This window comes from Hydra vulgaris, chromosome 14, assembly GCF_038396675.1.
Source record: "Hydra vulgaris chromosome 14, alternate assembly HydraT2T_AEP".
Taxonomy (NCBI): domain Eukaryota; kingdom Metazoa; phylum Cnidaria; class Hydrozoa; order Anthoathecata; family Hydridae; genus Hydra; species Hydra vulgaris.
The window spans coordinates 28,484,742-28,500,000 of NC_088933.1; the positions used below are offsets into that span (position 1 = coordinate 28,484,742).

General features: G+C 28.7%; 1 protein-coding gene across 1 annotated transcript in view; it reads right to left on the bottom strand.

The window, feature by feature from the left end:
- LOC100209127 (uncharacterized) overlaps positions 1-15,259 on the bottom strand; it is a 49,884-nt gene that overhangs the window by 3,379 nt on the left and 31,246 nt on the right. Inside the window, exon 2 of the mRNA XM_065818591.1 lies at positions 9,588-9,620. Coding sequence (XP_065674663.1) covers positions 9,588-9,620 — 33 coding nt within the window. The remainder of the gene's footprint in view (positions 1-9,587; positions 9,621-15,259) is intronic.

Consider the following 15,259-nt stretch of genomic DNA (forward strand, 5'->3'; position numbering starts at 1 on the left):
ACCGGTTTAACAGCAGCATGATGGCACTCCAGCGTGTTGTTGATTGCCTTTTAACCGACACTGCAGCGTGTTCAATTAAAACATCCCATCGATGGGTGGATAGGAATACATTCTCTCAAGAGTTCCAAAAAATGTTACACATAAAGCATTTCAGAAAAAGAGTGTTGACCACACAAGTTAGGCGAATGGTCTACGCATCCATTAAAAATAGCTTTTTGTTCTTTCTTTTCAGAATGGCTTAAACACCTCCATGACTTCCAGGCATTGTGGCAGCACTATCATAACCTTGCGCCCTGCACATCATTATGTCAAGTCCATCACTTTCTAAAATTTTTTAAATGTCAAAACAGAGGTCATCAGCTTTTTTACCCTTTAAACAAAAAAATCCTCTTGATATTGGTATCATTTTAATTAACACCTTTGGACACTAATTTAAACAAACAGCTATAATCCCTAACAATGTTTTGGACAATTCCACTGGGTTTTCTTCCGATCTACCAAAAATAGTTCCACCATTGTAAAGCAAACTTTTTTTAACATATATTTCATTATGTAGTTTGATACATAATTTTTGCTAATCTGGAAGAGAGTTTAAAATTGAATAAATAAATTTGTTTTCATTAACATCAGAAATTTTTGAAGTTTTTAGAGTGAGTGTTGAAATTGACAGAAGTTGATAATCATTTCTTAAGCAACTATATAATACCCTTGATGTTGAAAAATATACAAAAGTGCGTATAACTATTTCAGGTGTATGAACTTTTTTTCCAATTGTGTTTAGTCTGAAATATGCAAATTATTTCATAACTGAAATATGTTGCATATTTACTTCCTTTTTATTGTCCATTTTCAAAGAGCCTTAAAAAACGAAGTATCTCATCAAACTTAGACCAGGTGTCAACAGTTATGACTTGATTCACTGTTAAGCTAGAAATATGACACCTAACCCCATAAATAAATGTTTCAAAGGTAAGATTTACATAAATTTTAAGTACAAAAAAAGTTATTACTAAAAAATTCAAAAATTGAAAAAGACTGTATAACAACATAGCCATCAACCATAAACGATATAACTGGATATTGGTGACCACTGCTATTGATAAACTTGTTTTTAATGTCACAAAAAGTAGCTTTATCCCTTTTAATAAATGTGTCAAGCTCATCATCTAATGTACTTCGTATGCAATTAAAGACCTTTTGGTAGTTCATTCAGTTGGATGAGCAATTGGAATATGAGATTTTTTTTTTTTTAAACATCTTTGCTTCCAACAAGGCTGCAATCAACCACTAATTAGAGTTGAAAGTTACTAGAAGAGAAAAGATAAAGATTGTAGAGCAAGATAACGATTGACAGAAGACTTAAAAGATTGCAAATTATATGAATTAGGAAAACACGATGATGGAAGCGAATTCCAAAGAGCTGATGTACAAGGAAAAAAACTAGACAAATAAGAGTTTTTGGAGCACTAAGGAACAGTCACAAAAAAAGAATGAGACTTAATTGAATGACGAGTAACACGAAAATGAATTTTAGTAGATGGCACAAGGACGCTAGCTCTTAAGAGCAGTGTCCATTATAGTATTTGTAGCAGGTCCAATTATGTTTACAATGCGTTTTTGTACCTTGTATAAAAGAGAAAGGGCATCATTAGAAGATCTGCCCCAGATATGGCAAAAGTATTCCATACGAGGCCAGATTTGAGATTTATAGAGATAGACAACAGAACGCGGAGAAAAAATGCGTTGAGCTCAATAAAAAGATGCAACTATAGCAGATGCTAATTTTGTAAAGGATTTGATGTATGGTTTCCAAAAAAGATCAAAAGTAAAAGTTAATCCTAGAAGATGTAGGGTAGATGACTCATTGAGTACATTACCATTCATAAATAGAGGGAGATTTAAATAATTGCGATAACGATTGGCTGAAAAAAATTGAGTTTTATCTAAATTAAAGTTCACCAGCAACTGAGACCCCATGCTGTAGCAGAAGTGAGATCCTTTTTAAACTCAAATGCCCCCCTCCAATGACTTTGTGAAAAGCCTTTTTAAAGTCACCTTCTTTTGACTGTGTACTAGGAGTAACAACCTTTGCATAACTTGTATTCATTTTCCCCTCAATTCCACATTTTTTTAAAAACTACCAACAAAAATAATTGTTTAATACGTATATTAAAATAATTTATATTTGAAATATAAAGAAGGATCTTAGTTGAAATATGAATAATTTTCAGCTACTTATGAAAAGAAATCCCTTTATAATATTTATAATTCTTAGTGTAATTATATGCAGTACAAAATAAAACTTTGTTCGTTATATACCTATATTTGATTCAAAAATAAAAAATTTAAACAAAATAATATACATATCAAGTGTAACAACTTTAAAAGTCTATAAATCTATTTTTTTATATTATTTATTTTTATTGTAACTTTTAAAGTCTATAAATCTAGAAGTTTATAAATCTAGTTATTTTTGCCCTAAATCGGTATTATAAATTGTTAAATGTCCAATTGTGACATCACGGGATAAAAGGTTGGCTTCAAAATTTTGCGAATATTACCTTATGGTAACTCAGTGCAGTTAGGTCAATTTTAAAATATCATAGCTTCTGTATGATATTTTGTTGAATACAACATATTTCTGTTAAATGATGGTCTATAAATTATAAAGAAACAAAAAAAACTTTTTCGTTTCATAATTTTTTTGTGGAGGCCTGCTTTTTTATGACAAGAAAGAATTATTTCTCCACATTCAGACCAGATAAAATGTCATTTTGTTCATGATATTAATTTAAATAATGAAATATAATACAATGTTAACAAGCTTATATAATTTAAACATAAAGTTTTAGATTTACTTCAAAGCAAAAATTTAGATTAAATCATTATGCCGAATAAATGTTGTAGATATGCTTGTCACACCAACTACCAAAGTGAAAAAAAAAAAGTTTAGTGAAGTTAATAAAATATTATTGAATGTTTTACCAACTAATAACGTTTAGCATGAAAAATGGATAAAAGCTATTCCAAACTCAATTTTGGTTGTTATCAAGTATACTTTTATCTGTGAGTTTCACTGGCTTCCAAATTTTAAAACAGTTATAGTGTGTGGAGGACAGCATTGTCCAAAAAATACTCCTTCTGTTTGGCTGGGAATACCTTTATTTAATTATCAGGTCAGGTTACCCTGCTACTGGTACCATGTAACTCAGTGCAATCTGTTTCATGTCCCACTGCCTTGGAGGACACGCTTTTTTAGGCAAAGGCTAGGAGAAGCCAATTCCGACTTTTAACAGCCCCTGCCATGGGGCTCTTGGTTAAGTAAAAATTTGAGATGGTGTCTTGATAAAAATTCTTCAACAAATTTAAAAATGAATAAAGTACCAAAAACTATAAAACACAAAAAACCATCGTCATCACCAAGTTTTCTAAACCTATCATTCACTAATATTTGTGGTCTTCAAAGTACCTTTTCTTCTGCTGAGTCTTATCTCTTGCAAAGTTCACCAGACCCACTAGCTCTTTGTGAGACTAATTTGAATTCTGCTGTCTCATCTTGTAATCTTAGTGTTGATGGTTATCTTCCTTTAATTCTGAAAGACTCTAATAGTTGCATGCTTGGCCTGTGCATTTACATTCATAAGAATTCACTCATTTGTCAGGAAACCAGGTTTGAATCCACAGACTATTCTTTTATGTGCTTTTGTTTAGTTCCACTTCACTCTATTGCCTTTCTTTTTGTTCTATGTCGCTCTCCTTCATTACAAGACTGCATTTTTTTAAATGTTATTTATGATCCAATTGACCAAGCTCTCTCTCTTTATCTATCGGCCTATATTGTTGTTGTCAGTGACTTTTATGCTCATTACATTGAATAGCTTGGCTCTAGTGTCAGTGAGCCTGCAGGCGTAAAAACCCACAACTTTTGCCTTTCTCAATCCCTAATTCAAATAGTCAACTTTCCAACTCGCTGTTCAGACAATCAAAATCATCTACCTTATCTACTCAACTTATGCCTTGTTTCTGATCCTAGTCAGTGCTCAGTTTCTTTATAATCACCCTTAGGTTCTCAATCCCTAATTCAAATAGTCAACTTTCCAACTCGCTGTTCAGACAATCCAAATCATCTACCTTCTCTACTCAACTTATGCCTTGTTTCTGATCCTAGTCAGTGCTCAGTTTCTTTATAATCACCCTTAGGTGCTTCTGATCACGCTTTGATCTTTATAAAACTATCGTCTCATTCTTCTTCATCGTCAGAATCCCCCTATCATCGTACCTCATACAACTACCTTAAAGCTGACTGGGATTCTTTCCGTGATTTTCTTTGTGATGGCCATTAGGTAGAAATTTTGGGTAGGAATCGTGTTCCTGCTGACAAATGTGCTTCTCACATAACTCCATTGATTCAGGCTGGCATGGAATCTTTTATTCCTTCTCGACGATTCCAGGTCAAGCCTCTCACTTCTCCATGGTTTTCCTCGCATTGTGCTGCTGCAATTTCTAATCGAAACCATTACTTCCATATCTATCAGCGAAACAATTCTCCAGAAAATAGATGTCTGTTTATTACTGCCATTTGAATAACGCCCGCTATTCACAGGTCATGAAATCTCGTATTTCATCACAAAAATTAGACTTTTGTGACTTCTGGAGAATCTTTTATAGTATCAATAATAAGGGTAAATCTGTTATTCCACCTCTCTTGTATGGTTCAGACTTTGACACCTAACCCAAAGACAAAGCTGAATTTTTTGCTAAGAACTTTTTATCAATATCATCTCTTGGCTCCACTAGTTGCATTCTACCTGATTTAGCCGTCAAACAGGTTGATCCATTGCTTGACATTCGTATCACTCCTGCTACTGTATCTAAAGTGATTTCCTGCTTCGTCTCTTTTACAGCTTGTGGTCCGGACAACATACCTGTTATAGTCTTGCAGAAGTGTTCTTTGGAGCTGTTGTCAGAAATGTTCTATATTTTCAAAACTGTTCAACAAGTGCTTATCAGAGTCTTAATTTTCAACCAGCTGGAAAACGGCCTCTGCTATCCCTATTTTCAAAAATTCTGGCAAACAATCTAATTTGTCTAACAATTGTCCCAATAGTCTTCTTTCTATGATAAGCAAGGTCTTAAAATCTTTAATTAACTAACACTTAATCTCTTATCTTGAATCTAATAACTTACTTTCTGATCGTCAATATGGGTTTCAATCTTCTCGTCCTACAGCTGATTTCCTAACAGTAATAACCAAAAGGTTTTATCGTGCATTAGATAAAAGTGGAGAGGTTAAGGCCATTGCTCTTGACATTTCTAAAGCTTTTGATAAAGTTTGGCATGCTGGTCTTCTCCATAAGCTGGTAACATCCATAAGATTATTGAATCCTTCCTTTCCAACCATAGTATAAAAGTTGTCTTCGATGGACAGCACTCTTCTTCATATTATGTAACTTCAGGGGTTCCTTAAAGTTCAATCCTTGGCTGTATTCTCTTTTTAATTTACATTAATGACCTTCTAGATATTCTCACATATAAGGTGGCTTTGTTCGCTGATGATACTACTATTTATTCTTGTCATGATAGGAAGCCAACACTCTCTGATTGTTTGGAAGTGAGATCCTTTTTAAACTCAAATGAAGTGAGATCCTTTTTAAGAAGTGAGATCCTTTTTAAAGTCAGAAGTGAGATCCTTTTTAAACTCAAATGCCCCCCTCCAAAATTTCTTTTATCTGTTTTTTGAATGTAAAATATAATTATTTGTCTCTTAAACAAGGTTGTTTAATTGTATTAAATTTTGTTTCACCAAAAGCAAGTAGGGAAGGAGGAGGAAGAGGGGGGGGGGTGTAATATTAAGAGCACAGATTCGAATGTTAAAAAGCAACAGGTATCCAAAATTACAAAGCGCTAAATGAATGCGGATAAAAAACGTACAGGAATAGAAAGGTAATGCAAACAAGGCTACATGAAAAATGTGTAGACAGCATGACCTAATTGAAGCTTAAAAACTAAGTATGTGCGTGCGCCTTATTTAGAAAACACACTGAGAGGCTTAAATAGTATAAGAAATTTGAATGTGAAAAGATGTGTACCATTTAAAAACATACAGCAAAAAATATTTTTTTATTTACAAAAAAGAAAAGATTAATGGTTACAAAGCAAATACACGACCAGCGGTATTTAAAAGAAAAACAATTCAAAAAAATATATATAAGTGGGGTTCGATCCAAGGAAATTTCGTGAACAAAGTAAAGGCCTTATTCAAATAAGTTAAACGTGCGCATACTTATCAATAAATATGTAACTATATAGTAAAAAATAAATATATAAATAAAAGTATATGCATGCATTACAAAGAAATATTCATATAGGAACAATATATACTTGTGACATTAAAATTATACTAATACATTTTACAAACAGATGGCAATTTATATTTTCGCTTTCCTCTTAAAATAAAAACAAACAAAATATAGAAATTCATTCCTTATAATGTTGACTTAAAACAGTTCTTTTTTGCTTTGCCTCATCCAATTTTGCTGCTGAAAATAACAACCTTTAAGATATAAAAATAAAAACAAATTTTTTTATTATTATTGTTTTTCTTTTTTAAATTTATTTCCTATTTTTATAGTTTTGTTTTTTTTGTTTTTGAAACTTAGTTTTTTTCGCATCGTTGAAAGACTTGCAAGCGGCTCTGAACAAATTGTCTAAAATAAAATACTCATGTTTGGACATACAAGACAAAAAACCACACACGTTTCCTGGGAAGGCTTGACCAGTGTAATGAGATGTTTTTTTTTTCCACTTAATAGTTCTTATTTAATAAAACAACTCGATGTTAAGATTTTAGAATTAAATATCAGTTAAAATAATGATTTTCAAAGGTGATAATTTTTTTTTATTGATGTAATTTTATGGCAGGATGTTTTTGTTTTTTTTACTGATGAATTTTGGTTAGTTAAACAATGTGCTGTTAACATTTTAGCATTAAAAAGTATTTTAGCATTAAAAAGTATTTTAGCATTAAAAAACTTTTTACAATAAAAAGGTTAAAATTTTACATTTAAATTTTATGCAAAACTTTGCTAAAATCATTATTTTAGACTGTTTTTAATCTGTATACTTGCAAATCAAAATCTTTGTAAACATGAACTTTCTTAAAATATTTTAAAAATGTCATTGAATAAAGAATGATTAAAAACAAAATGTAACAAGTAAAAAACCAAAATATTTTTGAAGACAATATTTAAAAAATTTTTAGACTCTATTAAAGTCGGAAATTTGTTTTTTATAAAATAAATGTGGGGCATGGCCCCTGGTGCCTCACAGACCATCTAGTTGTCTGCCTTGGAAACAATTTTAACACACATTAATCAGGACTACACAAATGCTGAAATTTTTAGAGTTTCAGTTTGTCTGCAAAAAACTGAGAAATTGGAAGATTCTACTACAAAAAGGTGGGGCACATGACCCAACCTCCCTGGTGTCTTAGACCCTGGAAACACCTTTAACACAGATGTTCATTGCCACTACAGAAATGCTAAGTTTCAAAGCTCCAACTAGTCTGGAAAGTAATGAAAAATCAAATGCAAAATATTTATATGGAAATCCATAAACTTGCAGATAAAAATTCTTATGTTTTCTAAAAAATCATTAAATATAGATTGTGTAAAAATTTTTTTTTGACATCATCAAGGCCACATGGGTTTTTTGAGCATCAAAATCAGGTATAGAAAAAATTGCCTAAATTTATTTAAATTGATAAATAATGGTACTTAATAATAACTTTTTACATTTCTGATTATTTCATTGGATTCGCCATGCCTGTAAATAGCCAGTAGCCAATCCCATAATTTTATCAATCCCTTAATTTTATTTTGGCAACCAATTTTTATGCAGAGTGGCTAATGAGTGGCGTAGAGGTCATATTTATGTGAAAATTTTTATTATTTTTTCTTGTTAGAAGTATTTGCGTAGATTGTTTGAAGTTACGCTTTTTGACTAAATTTACAGCGATTTCCAAGCATCAGCTTGTTTACACGATATAATACAAAACTTCCAACATACTAATGGCTCGTGAGAGTTTTATAGATTTTATTATAAATGAGAAATTTTGCAAGATCTGATCAGAAATAGACAAGTACAAATTTTTCAAGTAAAAGGAATAAACAATTTTAAAGTTAAATGAACTTAAAATCTCTAAATAAACATTGCAACTTTAAGAGGAAATAAAGGCTAAAATCTTCTATAAGTCAAATAGTTTCAGGATCAAATTGGAGTTAGAGGATTAAAGTTTCAAGGAATTCTTAATTTATTTAACTCCCTTAACTTGTAGAGTTAATAAAATAATTTGTTGAGAAACCAAAAGTAGCGTGTCAAACTAATTTTTTTTTGTAATTGTTTTTCAGTCCAGTTATCCTAGGTTATTTCCCAGAAAAAATAACAAAAAAAACTCCTGTTGATAACCTTTATGGAAAATGAGTTTTTGACTATTTTCCATAATGTTGAATTTTACTTTGTTTTGATATTGGAAATAGGTTTTTAAACTAATATCATATTACAAATTTTGCAACAATTCAAAATTGACATATATAAAATTACAGTTAAAATATCACAACTAATTCATTGAAAAATTATATGACATGATTTGCGGAAAAAATCTTCAGAAATTAAACAATTTGATTAAAGCCTTCAAACCTTAAAGTGATTAGAATTCTTTTCAAACGGTTTGTGCTGATTTACTTGTTTTGTTTTTTAAGCAAAAAAATAAAAAATAAAAAACAACTTCATGTTAACAGAATAAATACAAAGAAACATGTAAGCTTATCAAGATAATTTAAAATAATTTTAATTTAAAAATTCTTACATTAACACTTTTCCTTTTTTACATGTTTATTCTGTTCTTTAGAAGTTAAAATGGTTATAAATTTTATTTTTTTAGAAACAATGGATGAACACAAAAAGGAATGTATTATCTGTTTACTCTAGGCCAATCACAAAGCCATTCAATGTAATGAGAATTAAAGCCCCAAAAACGATATTGGCTGAAGAATAAAGAGAAAGGGCTTTGTTAATTTGATCAGAAATAATATTAAAAAGAGTGCAGTCTTGATGAAAGAAACCAATATAGAAAAAAGAGAAAGGTAATAGGGTGAAGGGTTGCTAAACAAAAACAAATGAAAAAATAGTGCGTGGATATATCTAGTTTCCTAAAAAATGGGTGAATTTTTACAAATGTAAATGCCCAGGCCAAGCATGTGACTTTTGGAGTTTTTATTAAGTAAAGGGTGATAACCATCAACACTTTGGTTACAAGAGGGACAGCTGAACTCAAATTAGTGTCACAAAGAGCAAGTTACTCATGAAAATATAAAAAAACTAAAAATTATTTTAAAAAAATAACACAAAATGAATATAACGGAAAAGTATTCGGTAAAAAACAAAATAATATTTTTTAACAAAAAATGAAATTTTATTTGAAAAAACTGTTTTTATTAAAGGAAATGATTATTTTTTAACTTTTTATATAGTTTGGCATTTTACATTACCCAAGAAAAACTATTTTGTTTAAATATTAAAAAACTTACTGGTTTCTTTAGGTTTCATAAGTTGATCATCAACTAAAAATAAAATGAGTAGCTTGATTTGACTTTTAAGACTTTTTGAATAACAATTATCACCATAAAATGTAATTTAATTTAGAAAAACAACTATCACAAAAAGTGTAAATTTAAATAATTAATTTACTTATCACAATGAGCCAATTGCATTAGTTAACACTGCACATAGGCCAATTGACAATAAAAAAAACCATTACCAATGCTAATAACATACTATGTAAAACACATCAAAATACCTAGAAGAACATTTAAGCATTTTACCTATAACCATGTGTAGGATTGTTAATTGCTGAAATTAGACCTAAAAAAGTAGGAATCCAACTTCGATTGAAGCCAGTATTTATTTTAACCATGTGTAGGATTGTTAATTGCTGAAATTAGACCTAAAAAAGTAGGAATCCAACTTCGATTGAAGCCAGTATTTATTTTAACAACAGTAATACTTAACAAAAACAAACCAACCAGGGCTAAGTTAGATTAAATGATGAAAGGTCTGGCAAGTTGTAAACTAATGTTGATGAATTAAAACTGTAGTTTAATAAGACCCTCCAATAACAGTTGCTAACTTTGTTTCAAAAATATTAGCTTGAGGAACTTTTTCAATCCAAAAATTTCAATCAAAATTTCTAAGTTTATATAAATTTCTTTTATTTAAATTAAATAGCTTTTATATAAATTTAAATTTCAGTGACTAATATCTTATAATTCTATTTTAATTCCATTTTTAAAATCTAACTTGAACTAAAAAAATGCAGCACAGATTGAACTTACAAAAACAACTCAAGGTAGTTCCTTCTTGACTGTAATTGCCCCCTTGGAGTTTTGGGGATGTGAATTTAATAATAAAAAAAGAATCAATAAAAATAATAGTGTTAATGACAGGATCAGTTCATTATATTTCAACCAATTTACACAAATCTTTGTGGAATATTTTCAATGATTTTCTAAATTTTTACAGTTCATTAGCTGCATTATGTATAAAGGTTAAAATATCAAATTTCAGATTTTCAAGTGCAATAGTTTAAAAACTATAGTCATGAAATCACTATAGAGCATTGAATTTTAATGGGTAAAAATAGAGTATATTTAAGCTTTGTAACATTTTTAACTATAGTGTTTTTCAATTATACTAATTAACTACATTTGTCTGCAATAAATAGGTAATTTAAGAACTTTAAGATATATTATCTTTCTGGAAAAAATTTCCTAAAACATTGCACTAAGACCTAATCAACAATATGGTGGTTAATACTCAATCACTATTGCATTTTAATGCAAGTATTTTACTGCATGTGAAAAATGTCAAATTTACTGCTCATTGATACTTAATCTTTAAAACATCATGAAAGAGGTGAGAAATAATGATGTGAGTTTCTTTAATAGAATGTACATTTTGAAATTGTTTAGTCAAAATAATATTAATCAACTAAATAACTTTAACAAAAACTTAGGACATAAGAATGACATATTGTGTACCCCATCCAAACTGTTAAAGCTATGTCCACCTTTTTAAGTGTTTTGTTACAAATGTTTTTCCAAATGAATTTCCAAAACATCTTGTTTAATGTTTTAAAGTACAGCTTACAGAAAGTAACTTCTTTTAACCAATCCAGGTCAGGTAAGGAACTGGTATTATGTAACACAGTTCTACATGGCCCATGCCCTGAAGCCTTGTAGGGTTGGCTTTTTTAGAAAAAAGTATAGAAGAAATGAAGTTGGATTTAAAATTCTCCTGCTTTGGGCTTCTGGTTGAGCAAAGGCTGGAGATAGTGTCTTGATAAAAAAATACTTATCTCAGGAAGATGTTAACTGCATCCAGCTACTGTATTGTGGAAGGCCTCCTAAGCAAAGACTTTTGGGGTAAGCAGAATAATTCTGTTGACCTTGGAACCCTTTTTAACTATAAGAATGACATAGATATAAACCTGTGTTACATTGTTTCCCGCCTAGGATGATAAATGCTGGAACTTCTTAACTCTACTTATAACTTTTTGCTTATGCCTCCTTGATAGTGGCTTTGCAACTTTTCCTTTTGAGAAAGAGCAGAGTTTAAAAGTTTTTTTTATTCATGGCTATTTTTCTTTGGTTTGCAAAGACTTCATTAGTCACATGCATTACTTGGCAAGCATTGTTTTTCAAGCCTTAAGCTGACGGCAATTTACATACATGTAAAGCAACATTACTTAGATCTAGATCAATTTCCATTAAGAGATATTTTACAATATTATAACTTCTAAATTATTCTATAAGCGGTAAGATAAAAAAAGTACTTAATTTTATAAAAAACCACATTAACTTTTAAATGACAATTATGTGAAAAAGTTTGTTACAAAAGTTTGAATGACACTTATCTTTGATATAAGCACTATTTACTAATGAAAAAAATTCAAATAAATTTAAAAACTGCAAAAACTTAATCTCTATTAAGCTAATTATGTTATCAAAATATTTAGTAACAGAAAACAAAATTAATTATTATTGATATACAAAGTTATTAGAAAAAACGAAAAAAGGAAAAAAAAAAACAAAAAAGAAATTAAACTTATATTTATTGTCTTGCAAGCGCAAAAATATTTACACAACTTTTGATTACAATTAAAAAAACTTTAATTAAATTTCTATTTAATAACAAAAAATAAAATAATAATAAAAAAACAGTTAAATTTATTTTATCTTTATCCTTATGACATTTAGTTTTTAGTTTTTTTTATAATAATAATTAATTTTTGGCTAGAAAAATGCTAATACTTAAAGGTTGAATCAAAGATTATAATGATATAATTTAATTCTGATAAAAAAAAAAAAATATATATATATATATATATATAATTTAATTTAATTTTGATTTTAAAATTATATAATTTAATTCTGATAAAAAAAATATATTTATGTTTATTAAAATTAAATTAATGCTTGGGTTTAACTTAATTGTCAAATTTATTTAAAAATATTACTAAATGTTGTTCAGTATTTGAACTTTACTTAGTCTTAAAAAAAATTAGCTCATTTTCATCGCAATTGTTTTTTAAGTTTTTGTTCCTAAACATTTTTTTTTTTACCTAAAATTAAATTTTAAACATCTTTTAAGGCTGCATCAAAGCATTTTTTGTTAACCCTAGCCCTAACTTTTTTTTTCAAAGCAAGTTAGAGCACAGCAATTTCTAAGTAAGTTACATATTCAGTGATGTAACTTGCTAATTTTTTGATAAAATAAAAAAACATATTTAGTTGCAATGCAGCAATTAGGAATTTAAGAAATAATCATTTAAAAAATTTTTAAATATTTTAATGCATTTATACAAATGTAGAGAAAAGGAAGAAATTTGTGTATATCAAAGATTTTTAAAAATATAATAAGAAATTTATTTATATACTATCAAAAAAATTTAAAGAAAATAAACATTCCGTAGAAGCATTTCTTCATTTATTTAACATTTATTGAACTCGTTTTGTGGTAATTAATACTATTGTAGTAGTTAAAAAAGTGAATGTTTTGAAAAAATAAAGAAAATTTTTTGACATCAAAGTCACATTAGGCTAATAAATTAAGCATTTTTTTATTTAAAACGAGGCCTGCTTGGATGTAAATATACCATCAGCTAACTGAATGTCAAGAAATTAGGTTTGAATCATTTTGATGTGATTCCGCTTAAAACTTATTCACTTTCTAACCTTTCTTTTTTTCTCCTTTCAACCTTTTTTTTTTTCCTTTATGGTTCTTAAGTCTGCATTCTTTTAGATGTTATTTCTGATAAAATTAGCCACACACTTTCTCTTTACCCTTTCACTAATATTGTTATTGGTGACTTTAATGCTTATCACACTTGATGGCTTGGCTCTAACGCCAATTATACCATTTTTTTCTAACTTTATTAAAGTCATTCTCGAAGACTTCACTCTTCTTCTTTTTTAGTAATTATAGGCGTACCGTGTGGTTCAACCTTTACTCCTGTATTTATTTATCAACCTTACTCTTGTATTTCTCATCTACAATAACAATCTTCCTGACATTTTATATTTAAAGTGGCTCTATTTGCTGAGAACTCAACTTTATACTCTTGTCTTGACAAAAAGTCTTTTCTTTTTGTTCACTTTTTGTTCACACACAACAAGTAGCCAATATTTAATCTGATCTCTCTTCTGTACCAGCTTGGGATATGCAGTGACTTGTGGATTTTAACTCTAACAAAACTCAGTTATTTACTGCAAACAAATCACAATTTTGTTGACATTCTTATATTGACTAAAAACAACCCTCTTTTACTTTTATTTCCTTACTTTTGGATCATTTAGTTTATTTCTTTAGGTTTGGGTCAATTTGGACATATATGGATATAGCCAGCGAAGCGTTCATGCATTGACTGATTTAAATGAAGATAGGTGTGTTGAGTGTACATACATGTATAAAATATATATATATATATATATCTATATATCTATATACATATATATATATATACATATATATATATAAATATAAATATATATATACAAATATATATATACATATATATATATATACACATATATATATGTAAATATATATATATACACACACACACATATATATATATATATATATATATATATATATATATATAATGTATATATATATATATATGTATACATATTTGTATATATATATATACATATACATATATATATATATATATATACATATACATATATATATATATATATATATATATATATATATATATATATATATATATATATATATATATATATATATATATATATATATATATATATATATATATACATACATATACACATATCAAGGACTACTATACAGAAAAGCGTGCAAAGTCGATTTCCTGACTCCGCTAGTGAAGGCCATTATTTTTATCAAAGTTGTAGTGTTCTTTTAGGTTCCAGTAATAATTTTTGAAAATCTTTTACTTTTATTATGGTGAACAAATGTGACGTTGTAAATTGTAAAGGGAATTATAATAAATTTAATAAGCGTCGTGTTTTTAAATTACTTAAAGATGAAGTTGAGAAACAGAGATGGATTAACGTGCTTCCTTCACATAAATTTTTTATTATGGAGCCATCTAAATTCTTTATATGTGAAAAACATTGGCCTGAAAATACAGAAATGATAAAGGTGCCTGGTGGCTATACTCGACCAGCATGTGCACCAAGTATTCTTAATGTTCCATTTTCTTGTTTACCAACACCAAAGCCTGTGCTTCGCCAATCTAAGCCTGAGGATCAGCAATTTAAGTATTTCATCAAAAAAAATAGAATTAATTCGTTTTCTGATTTTTATCCTGACACCGAATTACACAAAAAGTATGAAAATATAGTAATATCTTGACAAGAGGATAAATTCTTATGCATTTTTATATCAAAAGATTTCAAAGAGAGTTTTATGACAATTATTGTTTATGATAAGTGTACCTTGTGTTCACCACTAACTTTTTCTGTTTTTAAACATGGAATTAGTGTTTCATTAGGTAATATATTGAATCCAAACAATGGCTTAATCTTCTACTCACAATTTTTCGAAGCAATTAATTTAGTTCATAATTATAAACTCCATGTTAATGATGTTATTGAAAAGGTCTCAAATACTCTTTCAGAAAATGAATTTGAATTCGATGATGATAGTA